This window comes from Leptosomus discolor, chromosome 9 (genome assembly GCF_034619465.1).
Source record: "Leptosomus discolor isolate bLepDis1 chromosome 9, bLepDis1.hap2, whole genome shotgun sequence".
Taxonomy (NCBI): domain Eukaryota; kingdom Metazoa; phylum Chordata; class Aves; order Leptosomiformes; family Leptosomidae; genus Leptosomus; species Leptosomus discolor.
Window position 1 is genome coordinate 15,244,747 of NC_141399.1, and position 21,399 is coordinate 15,266,145.

General features: G+C 37.0%; 1 protein-coding gene across 1 annotated transcript in view; it reads left to right on the top strand.

Moving 5' to 3' along the window:
- The first annotated feature begins 3,512 nt into the window (after positions 1–3,512).
- Positions 3,513–21,399, top strand: part of CACNA2D3 (calcium voltage-gated channel auxiliary subunit alpha2delta 3) — a 466,721-nt gene continuing 448,834 nt past the window's right edge. The window contains exons 1-2 of the mRNA XM_086470039.1: positions 3,513–3,631; positions 4,253–4,334. Coding sequence (XP_086326165.1) covers positions 3,513–3,631; positions 4,253–4,334 — 201 coding nt within the window. The remainder of the gene's footprint in view (positions 3,632–4,252; positions 4,335–21,399) is intronic.

Sequence of the window (21,399 nt, forward strand, 5' to 3'; positions counted from 1 at the left end):
GTGAGATACAGAAATGTGCCATTGTACTTGATCATCAAAGACACAGCAGGAGATTAGATGCCACTTTTGTCCCTTAAAAATGGGGGGCTAGGGGCAGGGCAATCCAGCTTAATACACTTGTATGGGGAGCTCTGCTTCTGAGACCACTGGTGTGTAAGTAACTTACCTGCACTTACTGGTAAGATGTGATTTGGTTTTAGAATGTAAATTTACTAAGTGTGTAAACATTTTCCTTCTCTGATCATGTTACCTGTATGTACATTTTTCTAGCGGGACCTGCACTTAAAAGATTCTTATTGGTTCAGGCAGTTATCTGCAACAGCAGGACATGATAGAACTACCACATTACTTCCAAAATATAAATTCATTACTATGCTGCTTTGAAACTTATCTTTCTTCTGACTTTGCTCCAGGATATCACAAGGCCGTGCCAAATAATGAAGCACACTGCTACATCCCCAGCATAAAGGACTTGAACATTTCAGCAGAACTTACCACTTTTTTGTGTTTATTTTCCTTGGTCCTTATGCAAACCCACTTAGGGTAAGTTTCTGCATGGTCCACATGAGAACAACATGGGGGAAATGGTAGCATTAGTTTTGAACTGGATGTCTTGACTGCAGTGATCTGCGTACCAGGAATAGTCAGTAGTGGTCAGTCCAGGATACAATAACTTGACAGAAAGTGTTGTCCCTTCTAGTGGTTTATACGTGTGGTTTGTATGTGTTAAACCACTGTCACAGGTTTGCTTTCCATTCACTGAATTATCAAGAGGAACTAAATAACTGCATGAACATAACAAGTGTGTATTAATGAAAGATGCTGAAAGCGCTCTATGGTATAATGCATACAAATGTTTGTTAACACAAAAGGAGGTGGCCGTGCTTGTACTGTCAAGTATAAATTTGTTTTGCAAGTGAATGTTTTTCTGAGACTAGTGTTAGTAGACATATGATTTCTATATCACGGGTCCAGTTACAAATGTAAAAAAAAAAAAGTGGGTGTTCAGTTACACATGCTAAATGCATAAATTGTAGATCTGATATGGTAATGAATGTATAATAAATGTAAGTCAAGGTTTGACAAGTCACTTTATCATCTCTTTTGCCAATAATTATTGATGGTTTTAATACATGATAAATCTCACGCCTATTGAACGCAGGCACATTGGATGTGCTTTCATAAAGTTTCTAGGGCTTCCAGTAATTCTTTGAAGAATGAAGCTAGCTGTTCTCACCAGTGCACTGTGGTGACTTGAAGCAGATAAGAATCTTTGTTAATGTGAAAAAGAAGTTTGAGTCCCACAAAACTAGCCTTATGAATTTCCTTCCCGACATTGTTTAGCATGTAAAAAAGCGAAGCACAAGTAGTGAGGCAGTCCACCATTTCTGTTTCATTCCTGGTTTTGAAAAGATACTATTGTTTATATAATATGTTCAAAGGGCCACATAATTCATTATATGTGGTAAGTCAGCCATGTGCACTTTTACATTTCTGCCTGTAGGTAGGCTGAACACCTGGTGACATGGCAGCATATTTAAAACACTGCTTAGAAAATCCAGAGTAACAGCACAGATAATAGGACTTTCAAAATGGTTGATTAATACACAAAGTGTCCCTTTTAACAAAACTTTTAATTATTGCCATCATATGAAGGTAATATACACACAGAAATATGATATATTTACTGTTCCTCGTGGGGGTGGCCAGTGGGTGGTGAAAGGTGCAGTGTACCATGCTACTCTGTTCTATAGTTTCCCGAAGGTAGTCTTTCTATCTTTAAACTTCTAGTTTCCTCTGAGAAAGCAGAACGCTTTTATCAGCCAGGTGTTGAATAGAGGTTTTGATATTTAAAGCAAACTGTTCAGTGCTCTTAGAAATGTTAATGCGGAAAAAATTGCAGGTACCACGCATTTAGCTACAAGACAAGAACACTATACAAAGGCAGAGTGAATATTTTGAGGTGTTAATTCTAACTACAGAGGGAAGAAACTAGAATTCTGGAGCGGACACTGGAGCTACATTGTATGATGCAAGGATGACTCAGCCCATGCTCAGATCGTCTCCAGGTCTTGCCATACTTATTTACATTAAAGTTCAATTGCTATTTTAAGTTTGTGCATTTAGTGGAGAAGAAGGCGAGAAACAAGTAGAGGGAGAAGAATAAAAGCAAAAGGAGGGAGGGCAGATTTTTAAAACGCAACGCCAACAAAAATACCTGGACCAATCCCTCCTGCTCCCCACGCTGCTCTCTTCGTGGAGGAGCTTGTAATCCGATGTTTGCTATATCAAGAGGCTTCTTCTCTGAGCACACATTAATAATTTATTCATAGGCTCATGTCAGTTAGCCCGCATTGGTTTACTTATGCTGCATTTCTTTTCGTTCATAAGCCTGTGCTGGTCCCGATCTCTCGCGTAGCGACTCGCTGCAGCACTCAGGCGTGGGAGGAAGGAGCAACCGTGCCTTTATGCACAAGGACGTGCTATATACGACTCAATTCAATGTGCGAGCCTGACCTAAACCCGGGGCTCGCTCCGGGAACCTGCCGCTGCCGCTCGCCAGCGATGCTACCTCGGCGGGGACCGCTCCCCTCCCCACAGTGCCTGCCCGCGCCCTCCGCCGTGCGGCTCGGCGGCCGAGATGCGGGGCGCCCTCGGCGCAACGGGCTGAGCTCCGACCATCCTTCGCCTCTCCGGGCTGTGTGACAGATGCTTGTCATGCAGCAGTGCCCTGCCTGAATTGGCCGGGTCTCCGGTGGGTGTGCACGGCCCCCCGCCGCCCCCCCGCCCCTGCCAGTCCTGCCGAGCCCTCCCTAACTCAGCCCCCGGCAATGTGCAGCGTGCTCCTCTCGCCTTCCTAGAAGGGCTCAACTACACTTTCAGCTCCTCCAGACTTTCTCGGCTTTTGCCGTACAGAGGCACCCTCCCTCTGGTCCAGCTCCTCCTGTGCCTGCCTCCCTCTCTCTCCGCGCTATCCCGTTAAAAGGCTGCAGCTCCGGCTCCACCGAACCAGTGCGTTGGCTGACTTGATCTGGGATGAAGGCTGGAGGTTATCGGCGAGGGAAAGGAGAACTCTAGGCAGCTTTCCATTTGCAAAGTGAGCAGTAATTGCAAGAAGACAGCCTCCCCAGTTGGAATCAATAGTCTGCTTTCTTGCTGCTAAGGGCACTTTGGAGCAGCAGTAGGTCACTGAAGTAACTCCAGCACCCTGCTGACTGCGGAGTTGTAAAGAACTACATGCAAGTGGCTGCAGTAGTGCTGGAGAACGCTTTGCTGTTACCAGGGACACAATAGTTTTCAAGTCATTAGAGCTTTGCTTCTGGTCCTCTCCTTCCATTACACAGAGAGGGTCATTCTTTGGAGGGATGAGAATGGAACTGTGATTTCTTCCAGTGTTGTTCTAGTGGAGGGGGTTAAGGGTGGGTAAGGAGGCTTTAGAAGCAAAACCCCACTGCTACTGAATTCAGCTTTACTTGAATTTCCCCCAATCTTTCCAGGCACAGGGAGGCACAATGCCAGAGAATCCAAATCTTCTTCGGGCTTTTTGGGGTTTTCTCTTTATCTTCTGGACAGCTTTTAACACGGCCTTAGTGGATGTGGTTGGATCGGAGCAGCAGATCCCGTTGTCTGTGTAAGTGCTTTCATGCTATTGCTCTAAGGACCATGTTCAAGGATGAGAACTTGACTGCTCAAGTTCTTATCTTTTTTGTATTGCAGGTATTTGACTGTTCAAAGCACCTTTGCTCCTGTCATCTCTGTTTAAACCCGTCTCTGATGCGCTCAGCGCTACTTTGATTTTATTGTAGGAGCATGTGTTGGTGGAGTATGTGGCCGCAGACTCTTAGCTTAAGTGCTTGTATTTACTGAAGTTGATGCTGTTAACTCCTTCTCATGTGAGAATTTGTCATTCAGAACTGTTTTGCCATTTTATCTCTTTCTTTTAGTGAAGATATGCTATATTATGCTGAAGCATGTTTCTGTACAAGTTGATTTTTTTTAAATTCAAACAGTGCAGGTTGGGTAGTTTCATACCAGAGGCCTTACCTTAGCACAGCGTCTGGTTTGTGCTTATACTTGAACAGCTTTGGTAATCTCTTGCTGTGCTTAGGTTCCTTAGTGAGCTCTTTAATGTGAAATTTCTAGGATCCTTCTGAGTGCAGCTGAAGCTGTTACAGTCTGTGTTGCTTGCTATGACATGTGTATTACATTTCTTCCTGTCTTTTTTTTTTTTTTTTTTTTTTTTTCTTCACAGTGTAAAGCTCTGGGCCTCAGCATTTGGTGGAGAGATCAAATCTATCGCAGCCAAGTACTCAGGTTCCCAGCTCCTGCAGAAGGTAAGGATCTCTTCAGTGGCAATAAGGACTGTTTTAACAGAGAAAATGGAGGCAGATTTAATTTTTTTAATGAATAGGAAAGCAGTGCTGTACAGTGCTTTGGTCCAAGATCTATTTTTGTATTGCATACTAATCCCTGATGACTCTTTGCATTGCACAGCACTATCTGGAGCATCCTTGATTAAACTGATATTTTTCTGTTTAGATGATTTTTTTGGTATCATTAAAAAGTAAACTCCAACACTTTTATTTCTTGAAGTCTAGGCTTCAGCCTAGATTGTGGGTATTTAATCTGGTTGCTGCATTGTGATGATGATGCTTCTGTGTAGAAACAGCTGCTTCTTATGAAAAATATTAACTTCATTCAAGGAGCAGAATTAGTGCATATTGTATTATTTTCACCCTGTGCTGTACGTATGCAATTCACTGTATCAGGAGAAGGCGGCTGCACTGTTGTTTGTCATCTCTGCAGTTTTTACAATCCCATTATTCCTCCAATCATCTCAACCCAGTGCTGGGATGTATTACATCATTACAGATAAGAGGAATGAATGTGGTTATCTTCTTGCTCAGCTGCACAGCTGGGTAATAAGCTAGTGAAGTATTACAAAAACTTGAGAAATTGGTATAAGTCTGCATAATTGGGGCAGAGGGTAATGAGAAAGCAAATTTGAGTATTAGGTGTATATCAAGGATTGTGTCTACTTCAATTTAAACATGCAACCTATAGTGAGTGAAGTTCTGTATTGTAGGCAATTTTTTTTCACAGCAGTTACTGAAAAAAATGAGAGACTAAGAGGAACATTTTAAAGATTTTTAACACTGTGATTTTTGCGACATTTAATATGTGATCCTCAAAATGCAACATGCAAATGCAAAAACATTGAGACTTTCACTGGCTACAGAGACACTCGTTCAACCCATACATTAAATTTCCACTGTTTTTTTAGAAATGATTTTTAGTTCTGAGTAACACATTAATTTTTATTTGTCTGATTATGAAGGAAATTATTCCTTGAGCTTGTAGTACTTATTCTGAAAGGCTTGTATATGTGTGAAATTATGTAATGGATAGCATAAGCTCTTTATTTCAACTGCTACACATACTGTCCATGCAAAATGATATCAACTGACTTAGTGATTACTAAAAACATGTGAGTTCCTTAGCAGTATTTGTCTCTTCAGTGTTGTATACCCAGGACTGCAAAACATGAACTTCACTAAGCTAAAATACAGAGCTATTAAGAATAAAAATATTTGAGCTCTTTTACTACCTCTCAAGGCCGTTAAATTGCTTCACTTTGATATATTGGGCAAAAGTCTATTTTAATCTGAAAATCTGGACATTCAGTATTTACTATAATTCTAGCTCACATTCTTTAAAGTCTATGTAGTCTGGTATCATCACATGTTTGTATGAACCCCTTAATTTATAAAGCAGATGGACCTTTCAGTTCTGATTAGTATCTAATCAAGTATTATTAAAAGGCTTGAATCTTTTATTGGTCCATAACAAACAGGTACCTTTATTTAACTTTGGAACCGTTCCATGCACAGCCATTTTCTGCACTAAAATGGCTTTAAAAATTGTATCTACCAAGTACAGACAGTCCAACATTTACTAGAAAAATATGGATTATTTTGTGTTTTGCAATCGTGCTAAAATACACAAAGAATCAGTATGAGATCCTTAATAATTCTTCTCTTCCTCATAGCAGATACTGCTGTGATCCCTTCTGTAATGGTTTTTTTTTCCCCCCTCTCTGAAATAGTAAGATTTCTTCCTATTGGTTGTTATAATTGTAGGTAATTGGAAGCTATTAATTTTACTTTTTCATTAGCATCCTTTCTATTTCACTAACAAATCTGTGCTCTTGTTTTTGAAGATGGGCAGTGTATATTCATTCCAAGCTATTTTGGTGTTGTTTCATGATTTTGCTATGATTTTTCATTATTGAACGAAAGAGGAAGGACAAAAGCAGATTTGACAGGTTATTTAAAACACTTTTATTCCTCTGTCACATCCTCTATTGTTTTTTTCTTTTTCCCTTCTGTTTACAGTAATTTTAGGAAATCTCGGGTGCTTTTTGGTTTTATTCAGATTTCCAAGTCTCTCTGTCCTTTTAAGCTTACTATTTCTCGCTGTTGATCATGGCAAATGAGCTTGGATGACAGATGACTTTAACCTGTATCTTTTTATATTGTTACAATGCACATTTCTTCTGTAAGCTTGTGAATAAAAACACATCAAACTTCAAAATTTGCAAATATTTTCAACATGCAAAGTCAGTGACAGAAGTTGTCATAACAGTTAAGGAAGTGATAGCACAGTAGGGCTCTAAATGCAAGCACCTTTTTCCCCCCTCTCTCCCTCCCCACTAGCCAGGCACCAAGAATCCATTTGGTATTTACTCTGAGCTCTGGGTGACCAGAGTCAATGTCTTTTTAAAGTCCAGATTCCACTTTTAGAAGCAGTGTGACTTCTAAAATTACTGGAGAAATCCACATTTTCCGATTACGAATCAAGCGTCGTCAAACAAATGGAGATGTGTGTATAATTATGTATCTGGGCAGTATAGTATATATAATATATATATTTCTCAATTACCAACTGCTTTGTAGTGCCATTTAGTTTAATAAAGGCTTGCTAAATGAAAAATTAATGTAAAGGTTACTTGATTCATTTTTTTTTAGCATATATAGTGAGCACTATTTTCAAAGGAACACATTTGAAATCAAGGCACGATTGAGTCTCTACTGCCCAAATGTTTTACATATTAAGAGTACTTTGACCCATACTAAAACTTCATTGAGCAAATGAAGTTATGTGAGTTACTCGGTAAAGCAAAATTTTGCCAGGTTATAGCTGTGAATATTGATTTAGTTGTTACAGTTCTCAAGCCTTGCTGTACCATGACCATCAAATGAGTAACCAGCATTGCTCTCCTCTTGAATTTCAAAAATATGTGTAAGAATATTTTTGTCAATTTTTCAAACTCTTTGTTTTTTTAAAAAAATACTGCTTACCTTATCTTACTTGCATGTTTTATTATTTTATTGCAGTATGATAATCTTATCTGAGTATGTTGTTATGCCTCCTAAGACTATATAGGGATATGATTTTTCCCAAAATTTACTTTAGATGAAATACAGACAGTGTAAATAGCTCAGAAAATAATAATAATAGTTCAGTAAATCATTTCAGAAATGATGATGAGGTTTTAAGCAAAATTAACAGTTAAAGATGTAGCATTTTAATCTTCTACTATCTGCTGTCAAAGTGAAGGAAGACCAGTGTTCAAAACAACCATACAGAGGAAAATAAGACAATATTATTCTGAAGTTATTTGACTTACGGAGTTTTTACACTTGTCATACAGATTGGGCAGCGTGTAAGAAGCTGTTTGGTGCTGTAGAGACATGCATAGGCTTCACCTACACACCCCAAGTACTGCTGGGGCCTAAGAAATTGTTCAAATTTTAATTGCCTCTTAGGTGCTCATATTTTTTGCCTTAGACTTTCAAAAGACATCTCCCTTATTTGAATCTTGACACTTCTTTAAACTTTTTTTAAACACTCTGATTATGTTTAGTAAGTACTGTAGTAAATGTGAGACTGTAGCCCACTGGCGAAGCCACACATTAAGTATACAAAGCAAAGCAAGGGTTAGGTGCCAGGAAGAAATTCACTTCAGCTGCTACGATTAGAATTTTGGAGGAGCAGACTTTGGGGAATGCTACTGTTCACATTACAGTGTCTGATAATATTGTATTTTCAGCTCCATGCTGTTGCAAAATTATAGTAGTAATAAAATGAAAGCAAAAAATGCAGGTGATATGCCTTCTGTTAATCTTAAAAATAATTGTTGTTACACGGTAAAGCTTTTCTAACATCAATGAATTGTCTGATTCTCTAAAAATTCAGTATGGTCTATGCTTTCTCAGATTTCTTGTGGAGAGATTACTTTTAATATTCTGAGCTTTGGTAACTCTTGATTTGGTCCTGAATAGTCAATATTATTTTATTGCAAATGTAGGAACAGTTTCTAACTGAAAAGAAACTTTTATTTATTGGTTCTGCCATAAGCTTGTCTTCAGTAAGAAACCTTTGTATAAGGCTACCTCAGATTTTTCTTATGTAAGTTGTTTAACGGAGTCTTCACTGTTATGTAAGCACTGACTGCCTTGGTCTCAAGCAGTCTGTAGTCTGCATCTGCCTACCCCTTTCAAGAAATTCTTCATTGTGTTAGTTCTCAAATCATTGCTTTTCTAGAGGTGGGTTTGTCAATCACTATAGCATTCCTATTTTTTAAGGTTCAGAATTGCATTTTGTCCTACCGACTAGATTTCGTGCTATGCCTTCTTAGTTTCTTACAACTATGGAAATGTCAGTGCAAAACTAATATAGCAGGGTGATTTAGATCCATTAGCATTCAGCTGGTGTATTTGATTCACGCAGTACATCTATCTTTAGTTTTAAATCTTATAATAATGACTTAAATTCTTAGTGAAGTTTAGTCCAATCATCTTGACATTAATTGCTTTGCTTTTATTCGGCCTTATGTTGGTTTTGGTCTTTATAGGCTGTTTCTTTGCTTGAGACACTGCAACTACTGCTTTGAAGGAAGGGTCAGTAGGATTGAGGCATGTAGTTTAAAGGACAGACATGGACTGGCTTCTTGGATATCAATTTAAACTTTTGCCAGCTAAGAAGTTTTAAAACTGCAAAAGTAACACTGCTTTTTTCCCTATCAAAAATAGAAGAAAAATGGTCAAAAAACCTGTAGACATGTGACTGATTAAAAAACACAAAACAAACCCAACACCCCCATCCCTTGCAAAATGCCCAAACCAACAGCAACAAAACTCTCCCTGCCGCCTCCCCTCCCCTCCAGCCAAAAAACCCCACCCCCAAAAACCCAAACTCAAAAAAACCTGAACCATCAGCCAGGTAAAAGCTATAGAGCTTACCGAAAGCTCTATTCAGAGTTAATTCATTATAATTCAAACTCCTTAAGTCTGGATTATGTAAAATGTGTCGTCTCCTAGCACTGAATTAAAATCAAGCATTAGAAAATAAAATAAATATGCATCAGAGAATCTTAAATCACTTTAATTCTGATGATTAATGCAAATGATGTTTTGGAATTTGCGGAGCTTGAACCTCCATCCCCTGTAATTCTTACAGATCTTTGGGCTACATGAATCACAAGGTTGTTCTCTGTGTCAAGCTAGTTACGGAGCATTTCAGTATGTTTGGTGAAGTATCTAATATTGTTATCTGCAGACATAAAGGTGTAAATTTGTTTGGATAGATATTTTAATTTTTCTTTGTTCAAGGAAAAAAATAATCACACACGTTCATATGCTACTAATGTGTTAGGTGGAAAAACCTACTGGGTCTAATACCAATTTTCAGGTAGCATATTGATCTGTAGAGGAAAACATTGCAGTGCTATCAGACTTTCAGTAGTGTGGTCTCTCTTTCTCAATAACGGAGAATAATTTTTTCCTTCTTTCTTTACTAAAAGTTCTGCCTTCTCTGGAGGTATTGGAAAGATTTCTTTGCCTTCAGTGAAGTTATAACTGCATCTTGAATGATCTACAGTCTTACTCTCATCTCCTGTTTGAATTTTATGGCAGAAGTAATAATTTCTTGGTGTTGGTTATGTTTTTTAAATGTAGCCTAAATCAGTCTGAATATCAATCATGTTTTATATTTCTCTTTAGCTAAAAGGAAATACCTGTTTTAAGCCACGGTGAATTCATGCTTTTCTGCCATCAGCACTCTATATTTTGCAATATTTTCTGTGTCTTTCTGGGTTTTGCAAGCACAGCATGATCTTCTTGCTTGTATTATTGAAAGTAAATACGTTCTATTGTTAGTATGCAATAGAAATATGAGATGGCTTCAGTAAGTTTATGATACATGCATTACACTTTCAATAATGTCTTTTAATATGGAAATTATTGAGTGGACAATCCAACTGGAAAACATCAGATCTTGAAAGGAAACGAATGCTAATTCCCTTGCTTAATGCATTTATGGTTGTTTGTTTTCACATCCTGTATTGGAAAATGCTTACATTTCAAGGTTAAAAGAGCCAGTCTCCATGCAGATTATCTTGACAGTGAAGGTATGTAGAGCCATGAATAGATGCCACATTGTAGTGGTAATTCACTTTTAAGCAACTGCTAATCAATACTCTACACTTTCAACTGTCATTAGTGTTCTGTAGGGTACAAACTTTTGTTGCTGATAATAAGTGGTTACACATTGTACAACACAAATTATATATTGATAGACTGTATTTTAGGTTGCTGCAGAAGCTTCACCAAAAGGTCTTGACGAACTGCTTTTATTAATATGTTATTCTTGTGAAGTTCCGTTTTGCTTTTTCTATGTACAATGTTTTTGCAAAATTGCATGGACATTTTTGTGACTCTAGCATCTGCCCAGTTCATTTTTAAAGCTTAAGTACTTTCTTAGAGTAAATGACAAAATCATTGCAAGATTTGTATTTAAAAAGGAAGTCTGTGCAACAACACTTTCTGTTTGGTGGTGGGTTTTTTTTTGGTTTTGTTTCTTTTTTTTAAATCATAGCTGGAGAGAAGCTGGGAAGGTTCTTGGAAGCCTTTCCAGAGGTGATGAATTCCAGGGACAGGTACTTCCTGAAAATATCCTGCCCTCAGATCTCCTCGGACTTTACAGATGGGGTCATCCATCTTACAGCTGATAACTAGTACACTGTTTCTGAGGATGATGATATAAGATATGAGGAGACTGTGATTGGACAAAAGAGACAGACTTGTTCACATAGGAGTATACAGATGTTACAACCAGCATACCAAATTTAATCTGGGAATAAAATAGTAGACAGTATAATACAGAGCACAGGAATTAAACTGTCATAAATCCCTCCTGCCTAAGACAGGTGGGTTCATGCAGATTTTAGCTGTAGCCAGAGCATCTAGGATTGTTTTAAAGAGCCAGACTGGAGCTGACAGTAAATAGAAGTGAAGTTGAGAAGAAAATAACTTGTTTAGCTAGACAAAGGTTAAACAAGGCTGTTTTATCTGTGGTGTCAGTTGAGAATGAATGGAGACAAAGATTTGAATTTATAGTGAAGTTAGTGTTAGGTATTTAACTGTATGTTTGAAATAATCTGGATTCAAACCTTGGACAAGCCTATTGGTGGGATGTTTTTAATGTATCTTCAAAATAGGAATGCCTGAGCCACACCCAGTGCCAGGCAATTTTCAGGAAGCAGATGTCAGCTGAATAGGCAAGGATGGTTGCTGTAGTGGAAGACAGAAATACTTCCTATACTTTGTATAGGAAAATGGTTTTCATTTCATGCATGTGAAGTTCAAGTTTATTTCCTAGAAGATCCCTAACACAGGAAAAGTGCATTTTTTTTTCCCAGAAGACTCTCTTTCAAAACCCTATGACAAAGATTACCTTAGCAAGAGTTTTGGAGGCAGAGATGGGCAGAATTCTTGCTTCCGGTCCTAGACTAAATTATGTAAGTAGATGTTTGTAATCTTATTTAGATGACCTCAGGGAGACTGAACTCTTGCACTAGCTTCCTGATATACTTGAGTTTTTGTGTTTGCTAGGAGCACAAGTTTGTTTTCACTTGTGTTGCTTTTCATGCTGATTCCTTTTGCACCTACTACAAGCAAGGTTTAGTTTCTTTCTTCCCTCTAACTCTTTTTTCCCCTGTCAACTCCACCCATCATAACCCATTATGGATGTGTCAAGACACTGACTTACCAAAGTCATTAGCAGAGGAACTCACAGACTCCAGGTGTCTTTGCTGCTGCTGATATCTGTGACTATTGTGAATATACTGAGGGGATGAGGGTTGTTTTACCCTCAAAGGTTCATCTGATCTGACACATTTTACCTGCTCCCCATTTCTGCCGTATTTTCTGGTAAAATGGCTGATGTGGCTGTCTCTAATCTCTGTAGAGATCTGAGAAATGACTGGGAACCTCATGTGTAATAAAGCATATTTCAAATCTCTATTTGTAAGGCTAGAAATGTTTTAACTGTAGAAACTCTTGAAGGTGAGAGGGGGACAACCAGTCCTGATGCAGTCAGGTATGTGGTGTGAAAGAGACAATACTCTTCAAATAAGCTAGAAAACAGGAGGAGGGAAAAAACCCAAATTAAAAAAAAGAGTGTATTTCCTGTTGTGTTGGAGAAGGAAGTGTGGAGAAATGTAAATGGGGCAGGAGAGAGGGAAGAGAGGAAGAGCAACCAGGTCTATTTCTCTAGACAGTGATTTAGTGCCATGGGCCAAGCTGTGCCTGAGTAAAAACTTCAAAGGAAATATGTCAACATCTTTCACATGCAGGAAACCAGGAAGAAGAATGTATGTGTTCTCTAGATCGATAGTAGATGAACAAGAACTGGTCTTTAAACACAAGAATTAGTTTTTCCTTCTATCAACCTTTTTTTTTTTTTTGACTGAGAGAAAATACTGCTGCTGTGGACCTCTTCCAGAGCAGCTTTTTTGACCAGGTTACCTGCCATTATGTAGATCTCATTTAACTGTCTTATGTTAGGAAGATGAGATACATAATCTTTTATTTTGGACTATAAGCAATTAAAGTAATTGTATTTCTTCTCTCAAATCTGTATCTATGCACTGTTAATCTGTGTGCCTTTATCTCCTTAAGAGACATCTGGAGACTCCTTCAGCTTTCAGAGCAGAAACATATTATAAAACTCTGTCATTATTGCTGTACAGGTTGATCAGGTTGGCTGCTTTTTTTTTTTCACTCTCCCCTTTATAAGCATACAATCATTATCTTAGTAAAATATATGGCTTTTTACTATAGAAGGGTAAGTATATTAACAGATTAAGCTTCATCTATTTGACTGGAAGTTCAACAACCACATGGTAAGACTTCAGCAGGGTTAGCTTTTCAAGATGTCCCAACATGCTCTTACTTTAAATGTGACTACAATGTACATAGGTAATGGAGCTTCACTAGGGCTTGTAAGACAGTGTGATGTTCCAATGAGAGAGAAGGAAATGATTGATTAGATGCTAACTCCTGGTTTATTCCTTATGTACCTGTCACATGTTCTAGTGCTTTACTGTCAGCAATTGTTGGTATTTAGTAAAGTTTGTTCTTAATGCTTCTTACTCTTGAGAAGTGTTCTTCCTAAGCACTACTTATGCTGAATTTTCGCTTTTTTAGGTAGAGCCTGTTTGGTTGGTTGGATAGAGTCATCAAGGCATACAGGTTCTGGCAATGGCTGTTAATCAGAAAAGTGTTTGATAGGTGGTTGTTTCCACACATTTGTTCTGTCTGTCAAGATTCCTGAAGGAATTGTAAAGAGTTAAAACAATACAATTTCTAAAATATTAGAAGACATTCTCTTCGTCAGAGCACTTGCTTCTGCTCCTGTGTTTTGCCTTTCCTTAATTTGGCATGTTGTTTTATTGCTTTGTTTCTCCCTATCTTCCTCTTTCTGAACCACCTTGTTTATCTTATATTTGAATCTTTCTGTTTTAAAATGGACAGATGTTCTAGAGACAACTGTTTTCTTCTGAGACTGCCAAACGTTTTGCATAGATCAGTCTGCAGTACAGGAAGCGCTTAAAAAGATAGCTATTTATCCTTCAGGATTACTGTTTATCCTTCAAACTAGATTATGAGATCTTAGAGTACTCAAGTTAAGGAAGTAAAAGATGTGAGAAAAAAGTTATTTGGTCCATTAACAAAACAAATCGTGTGATGACCTAATCTAGTTCATAAGATTCGGGGATACAACATGAGAAGTATGTGTGTATAATTCATTCAGTGTATCAGGGCTTAACATGTAGATCCTGTTGATTGTTCATTAGTTAGCTTGCTTATATGTATGACTGACAGTGGTTTCCTTATTGAAATTTTACTCTCAGTTCTTAGGAAAGGGTGGAAATTATATTCGAGCTTCTAATAGCCTCATGAAACATTTCTTGATGTACTCAAAATGTGGAGTTGATGGGCTTCCCTGAATTTTGTATGGGTGGTAGATAATATATTTACATTAACGCTGTTCTTCAATAATGTGTAAGCTGATCGCCTCTGATTAATGTTCTAATTACAGTGACACTGAATTTAAAAATTCTAATTGTTCTTTTATAACTGAGACTTGTGTTTGGTACTGATGACTCAGCAAAACTGATTCTGGAAAAAAAACCCTCATCTTTTCCCTTTGTACAACTGTCTTGCTCTTTTCCACTGCAGAACTTTGTTCTTAATAATTTCTGTAATCATAGAATAATTTGTTCTGGAAGAACATATAGAAGGTCTTTTAACTCAATGGTCAATGCTGAAATCGGCATGGATTTCCTGGGGCTTCGTTGAATCTGATCTTCAGAACCTTCAAGGACACAGATACCACAACCTCTTTTGTTCCAATGCTTAACTCTGGATGAAAAGTTAGTTACTTAAGCTGGAACTTCCCATTTCAATTTGACTGCTGTCTGTCGCTTTCACTGTGCATCTCCATAAATAGCCTTGGTTCATTTTCTCTGTTACCTCCTCATATGTATTGAAAGGCATGACACTTTGTCATGGCAGGCCTCTCTTGGGCCCAGTCATAGATGATATTATACCACCTTCAGCTGCTTCATCAGGTCTCAGCACTTTCTTTTCTGACCGACCCATTCTTTTAAAATAGTTTGCACTAACATTTCAGGCTCTTAAACTGACCTCTGCTGTTTAGTATTGAGGTGGGCTTTTTTCTACAGACACTCCTGTTCTCACAATAGGACTATGTAACTGTTCTCCTAATTACAAAGTCTTAAGAATAATTTCCGCTAAGCTGACTGCACAAATGGGAGAAGTTGGTTTGGTTTTCTTTTTAATTTGTCATGGTAACACCGGATTTTCTCTTCTAATCTAAGGATAAACCAAACTCTTTAGCTCCCAATTGCTTCACTAGCCATTTTCTTTTACTATCTTTATCAGCCACAGTATCTTAAGTGAACTTACTGTTGCACAGAAATAATTTGTCAGCTGATAGAAGGTTTTAAGTCTTATTGCCTGTTTTTACTTCAAATTTTTCTACAGTAGCTGGCAAGGACCTTCTTCATGCTTTTATACACAAACAAGGATTTGACTTGCTCTCCTAAAAAGCAGGAATCAAAATTACGCAGTCATAGTATATCTAGCCTGTTAGATAAAAGCACTGTGAAAATGCTATTTGGAAGAGGTTATGAAAACTTTGGTCTGGGCCAGAGCATATAGTGTTCCTATTGTTCCTTTAGGTCATATTTTAATGTTTGTCTATTCAATGTACTACTAAGATTTTGTGTCAAGCTAAGTTGCTAATTTTCAAGACACAAAAAAAAGATCTACATGTTATGGATATTAAAGTTTGATGTGTTGGGAACACATCATTGGTCACAAAATTAGATAATAATCTTCTAAAGTGACAAAGCTTCAAAGATGAAAAGAGGAATATTCAAACTTCAGCTTTACCTTGAAGCTAAATGACTATCATTTTATGACAGCTGTGCAAAATATATGACTGTCTAGCTGTTTGTACATGATGCTATCGTATTACATTAATAGAAATTTTCACTGATAATGAAAACTGGTAGGAGGCTAAGAGTAAAGCTTTATGTTATGACTTGCAGCCATTGACTATCTGCATCCAACAGATTTATTACCCCCTACGCACATTGTGCCTTTTACAATATCTTCTGCCATTTCATCAGCAAAATGTAACAAGAAAGATGATATTGTAGATGACGTGATATGAAAAAATCTGAGTTCTCACTTCACACTTCAGACTTCCACCTATCATTACCAACTGCAATGCAATTTCACAGTAAAGGTAGAGGTGAGTTCCGACATGGAACTTTTAATGGAAAACGTTGCAGAGGATCTTGGTGGGGGGAATATGAAAGAAAACTGGAGGATTTTTGTTGGCCAACTCAGATTTTATTTTTTCTATTAAAATCAAGGCAGCGGACTGAGATCCAGATATATCTAGCTTCTTACCCTAGGTATCTGATAACTTTCTTGATAGTGCCTTTGGCTGTGTAATCTTGGTGGCCAAAATTCAGTGAAACCCTTAAGCAACGCTGCCTTTTTTCCTTAAATTTCTAAACTTTGAAGTTGTTTGGATCAGGAGCAACACTTTTGGTAGAGTGTTTAGCATATGGAGACAATCAGGTGGTGAAGAACAGCATTAGCATATGGATATGGAAGTAAAGCAAAGTACATGGAATGAATCAGCTCCAAGAATTACAAAGCATTAATTTTAACACACTTTAAAAATAAAACCTCTTTCACTACTGAAAAGACAAATGGTTTCCTGTAACAGTCCTGAATAACTATAAAATTGATAGAAACCCTCTTGTTTCTGCTGTTGATATTTGGTACCTGTAGCTGTCAATAAATCTGCATATGACATTGTGCTGGCAAGTGAAATCGAACCCTTTCTTGTCAGAGAATTAAATCTTCCTATGCTTTGAGTACAAAGTGGTTATGCTATGCTGATATTAGACAGTAATTTTCAATTTTGCAAATATTTTCTTTCCCTTGTATGTTTTTTTCCACACCAATGGCAATTCTTTCTATTATCCATTTTCCACATAACTATGGTTCTCCACTTGTTTTTTTCCTTCTATATCCTTCAGACCTTTTTCTTTTTTTTTTTTCTAAGTGACATCTAACCAATAAGACTTGTTACAGAGTCAAATTCGCAAATGTCAAATGCGGTTAAATTGGGAATCAAACAATTTTCTTTATCCTCTTGTGAGTAGCTGATTGTTTCTGTCTGTGTTGCAATTACCGTAGAAATTTATTTTCTGCGTGTACTTTCTCACTCTGTCTTTGTGCTGCCACTTGTTTATAGCCTTTTTCCTTTGGAAATTTTTACCATTAATGTATTTTTTCAGTGCCCTGAGCAGTTGTAATAGTAATGCTTCAGTAAGGATCTGGATCTAGAGCGAAATATGCGGAAATAAAATGAGTAATGGCTTAACAACACTTAAATACATAGGAATGGTGGAAGGTTATGTAAATACAAGTGTTCTTAAAATTATCTTGTCATTCGGTTATGATGTTTGAACCTTTAAAAGGAAGAATAAATACTTTAGGATCTACTGGTGCACCTTAAATGTTGTGAACATTATTGGAAGAAGGTTGTTATTTCCCCAGTAACAGCCAATATACTTGATTGTACCTTGGATGGTGTGTTCAGGAAGCAGAGGGCTGGGGGAGGGAAGGAAACAGGATTCCCTCCAAAATGAAATGGAAATCTGCTGTCATAGCAGGGAAGGCAAGTTTACAGCATCTTTCTGGAAATGCAAATTGCAAGGAGTCCTCAGTATCAGGAAGCTATTGCAGTCTGTATAAAAACAGCTAAATGTGAGAACAGGGACATGTAAAGGTAGAAAGACGAAGAGGAATGGAATACATTGGGAGCAAAGCAGCAGACTGACTGAAGAAAGTGTAATTCTTTTTTTCCTCTGTAGTTTAATGCAGTTGGAGAATACATTTGTGTGAAATTCAGTCAATACCTATGTTCTGGTGATTATTTTTGACAGATCTCTTAAATGAATAATTTTCATATTAAAAAAAATATAAGCCACAGTCAAAAGGTTGTTTGCTGTTCTTGAAATGCATGAGTACAACATGATTTGAAAACTCTTGCCAAGAATTAAAAATAGGAGGAAATTATATGCTGAGAAACATAAATTTCAATTCAGGAAAGGCATCTTGAAATTAAGCTGAGAATTAGTAATGACATAATTCTGACTTTTGTATTTGACTTCCCAGATACTTAAAATTTGAATGCTTTAACATTTTTTCAAAAAATTTGGCATTTACTCTGCTGAAGCTCTTTATTCTGTACAGCCCCAGTGTAATAGGAATAAAGTTCAACTACGTTCATAACTTGGCACGGACCCTGTTCAGTCCGCCTTAAGCATGTTATTAATGTAAATATAAGTTTGTTCAGTAGAAGTGTAGTTCCCCAGCATTACAAGGTGTCTGGGGATTTTTGTCTGAAAAAGGATAATAGAAAATGGCATTGTATGTGGGACTAGACCTATACTTATGTGTTGAAATAATTGAATCATTAGTGTACAGAATTATTCATGTATGGCCATATTTATCTGATTGCATGCTGTTTATTTATCTTGGTTTATAAATATACAGGAGTCATATAACCGAAAACTCTAATTATTCTGAAAATAATTTGTCAAGCAAAACAAGCTATTAACTCAGCTCTTCTCGAGAATCTTCAGTAAAATGCACAACTTAAAAAATAATGTCCTGAAAAGTACAAAATTACCATTCTTCACACATCTTCTGTGCCTATTTCGTATCTTCGTCTCAAGAGTCTTGTGAAAACTTAGGGGTTTCCACTGTAACTACAAATCTGGGTGGATTGTACTGTGACTTGCCATTGCTTGAACTTCACTCACTTAAAGCAGAGTTTTCAGTATTATAAGACACCTCTGTAATTTGGCAGAGATGATCCTTTCACATCTTGGTTACTTGCTGAAATGTCAATATGTGTGTGGGCTAGTTGGTGCAATCATTACATCAAATTAAATAATGTTCCTTCTGCTTTAGAAGCCCTGACCTGTTGATTGACCTTATGCAATTCAATTCTGATATATGTCTGGTTCCATATTCATAAATATGTGGAAAATTCTACCTACTATCTGCAGTTTAAAAAAGTCTTGATGACAACTTGTGTGCAAAACTTGCTTTTGTTGGGTGGTTTTTTGTGTGTAGTGGTCTCTGTTTTGTGGTTGTTTTTTCTGCTTGTTTTTATTTCGTTTGTGGTTTCTTTTTTTTTTTTTTTTTTTTTTTTTTAATAAAATGACATCAAATAACACTTACAAGTATGTATTGGTGAATGATTGATCTAGTTGACTGAACAGGTCAGCTTTCTGTAGCTTCCCATATAGTAGCAGTGCTGTCAAAAAAGAACAGTCTTGGAGTCTGGATAATATAGTATCTGTTTTCAAAGGCTTAGAAACTTGAATGAAAACAAGGTGTGTGCAGGATTAACACTATTATTTCAGTCTCATTTAAGAGTAAACTAATTACCACAACATTTCTCTTCAGTTCAGGAGCAATTGAGGCAAATGCAGACAGGAGTTCTTTGCTCATTGATAAGAATGGCACCTCTGTAGTAGTCTTGTGCTTGAAATAGTAATTTTTGCTAACATTATGCATGCTTTTAGTGAAAAGTACTTGCACACAATGTTGAACAGCCCAAATATTTTAAAAAGGGTAGCTGATTCTGCATTGACTGTCTAAGTCTGAAGTCATGACTGCTGATGGGAAATGTTGTAAAGAAAAAACTGAGAAAAAGAATTGCTGCTGGACTGGCAGCTAGTTAAGGTACATGCCAGTAAAAAAAGTAATTTTCATGTGTATACAGGATATATGAGTAGATCTGTCTGTTATGATTGTATGCTGCCTTGCAAGCCTTTAAACTAGTACTTGGATTGCTGACTATTATATAAATTGCAAAAGGATTGGATCTGCAATCTGGAAGTTTTCTTTTACATTCACAGTAGTCATACACAGTAATGAGACTGTTATCTATAATGAGACTGTATTCTATGGAAAAAGAGGTGTAGAATATTTGAGGGTGCAATGTTCTTTAGACTGGAAAAACATGACATTTTAAATATGAAGAGTAATTATACATCTCCTTGATGTCTTCACATTAAGTCAAGCTGTAATTTATTTTAACTTTGCTGATTTTTTTTTTTTAATAATATTTTTCTCCTTGGTGGGTAGGAGGTTAGAATTGAAAGATGTTTTTTACTTCCTTGGTTAATTACCTAAAAAGAGAAGTAATGGAAATAGAATCCCATTTCTAGTAGGTGAACAGTAAAGTAAGATTCTCTCACCTAGTGATTTCAGCATATGTACGCCTAATTCTTCAGCTCATTCCTTCCAGAGGAGCTGGCAATCCTTCTGTGGCACTAGCTCTTCGCCTTCATTATGTCATGTATGAGGAATTTCTTTTTCCTTTTTAATATGAGTGGCTTGGTATACAATATATCTTCTGCCATAAGCATTGATTTTTCTTTTTTCTGATACTTTTTCACTTCCTTCCCTGCCCCCCAATCCTTTGTCCTCATTTGAGATTTTCAGTATTTGATAATTAGCTTTTTCAGAAGGCAGCTTTTCCTAATCCTGTTTTCAGATTTACTCCTATGTGTTAAAAAAAAAAATTATACGTACATATATGTACTAAAGCTATTAGTACGTTCTTAGCTCTTTGGAATATCCCAATACTTATCTCTTAAGAAATGCAACTTTGATATACACAGAATCATAGAATCATTTATTTTGGAAAAGACCTTTAAGATCGAGTCAACTGTAAACATAACACTGCCAAGCCCTATAAAAAGTGTCGTTTTATTTAAATGAACACGGTTGCCTTTAAAAAAACAAGCAGGTAATTGGATCTGTTTCTTTGTGCAGCTATAGCATATCATATGACCTTGAACTAACTACTGTGCTAAAAAGGGGTAAAAATAGCTTTTGTATCGCTTCATGCCTCTCTTCTTATTCCATGTTTAAAATTGTTTTTAAAACTGTTTACCTGTCCTGTGTACATATTAAATTTTCTCTTACTGCTACTGACTGAAAAATTTTACAAGATATGTTGTATACACATGGCCTTATCCCATCCTTAAAAAAACACCACCGAACCCCCAAAACCAACAACCCAAATCTCCCCCCGCTAAATCTCAGAAAATCTTTTACTGATTTGTCTGTATTATGTAACTGCACAAAGCATTATGAGGTTAGATAAAAGAAGATATAAAAAGTTATAAAGCCATTTCAGTAAACCTTATTGTCTGAAATTGTGAAATTTATCGTTAATGAGTGTTGCTTACTGTGCTGTCTATACTTGGTTTCCTCCACCTAAATAGTCCTTAAAAATCATGTAACAGAACTGTGATATGATTCTAAGTTTGAATAAGGATTATAGGACAAACCTTTAATTTATTTTTGTAGCCTGGGTAACCATGTCATTGGAGAACAAGAAAAATGCTGATAGGAG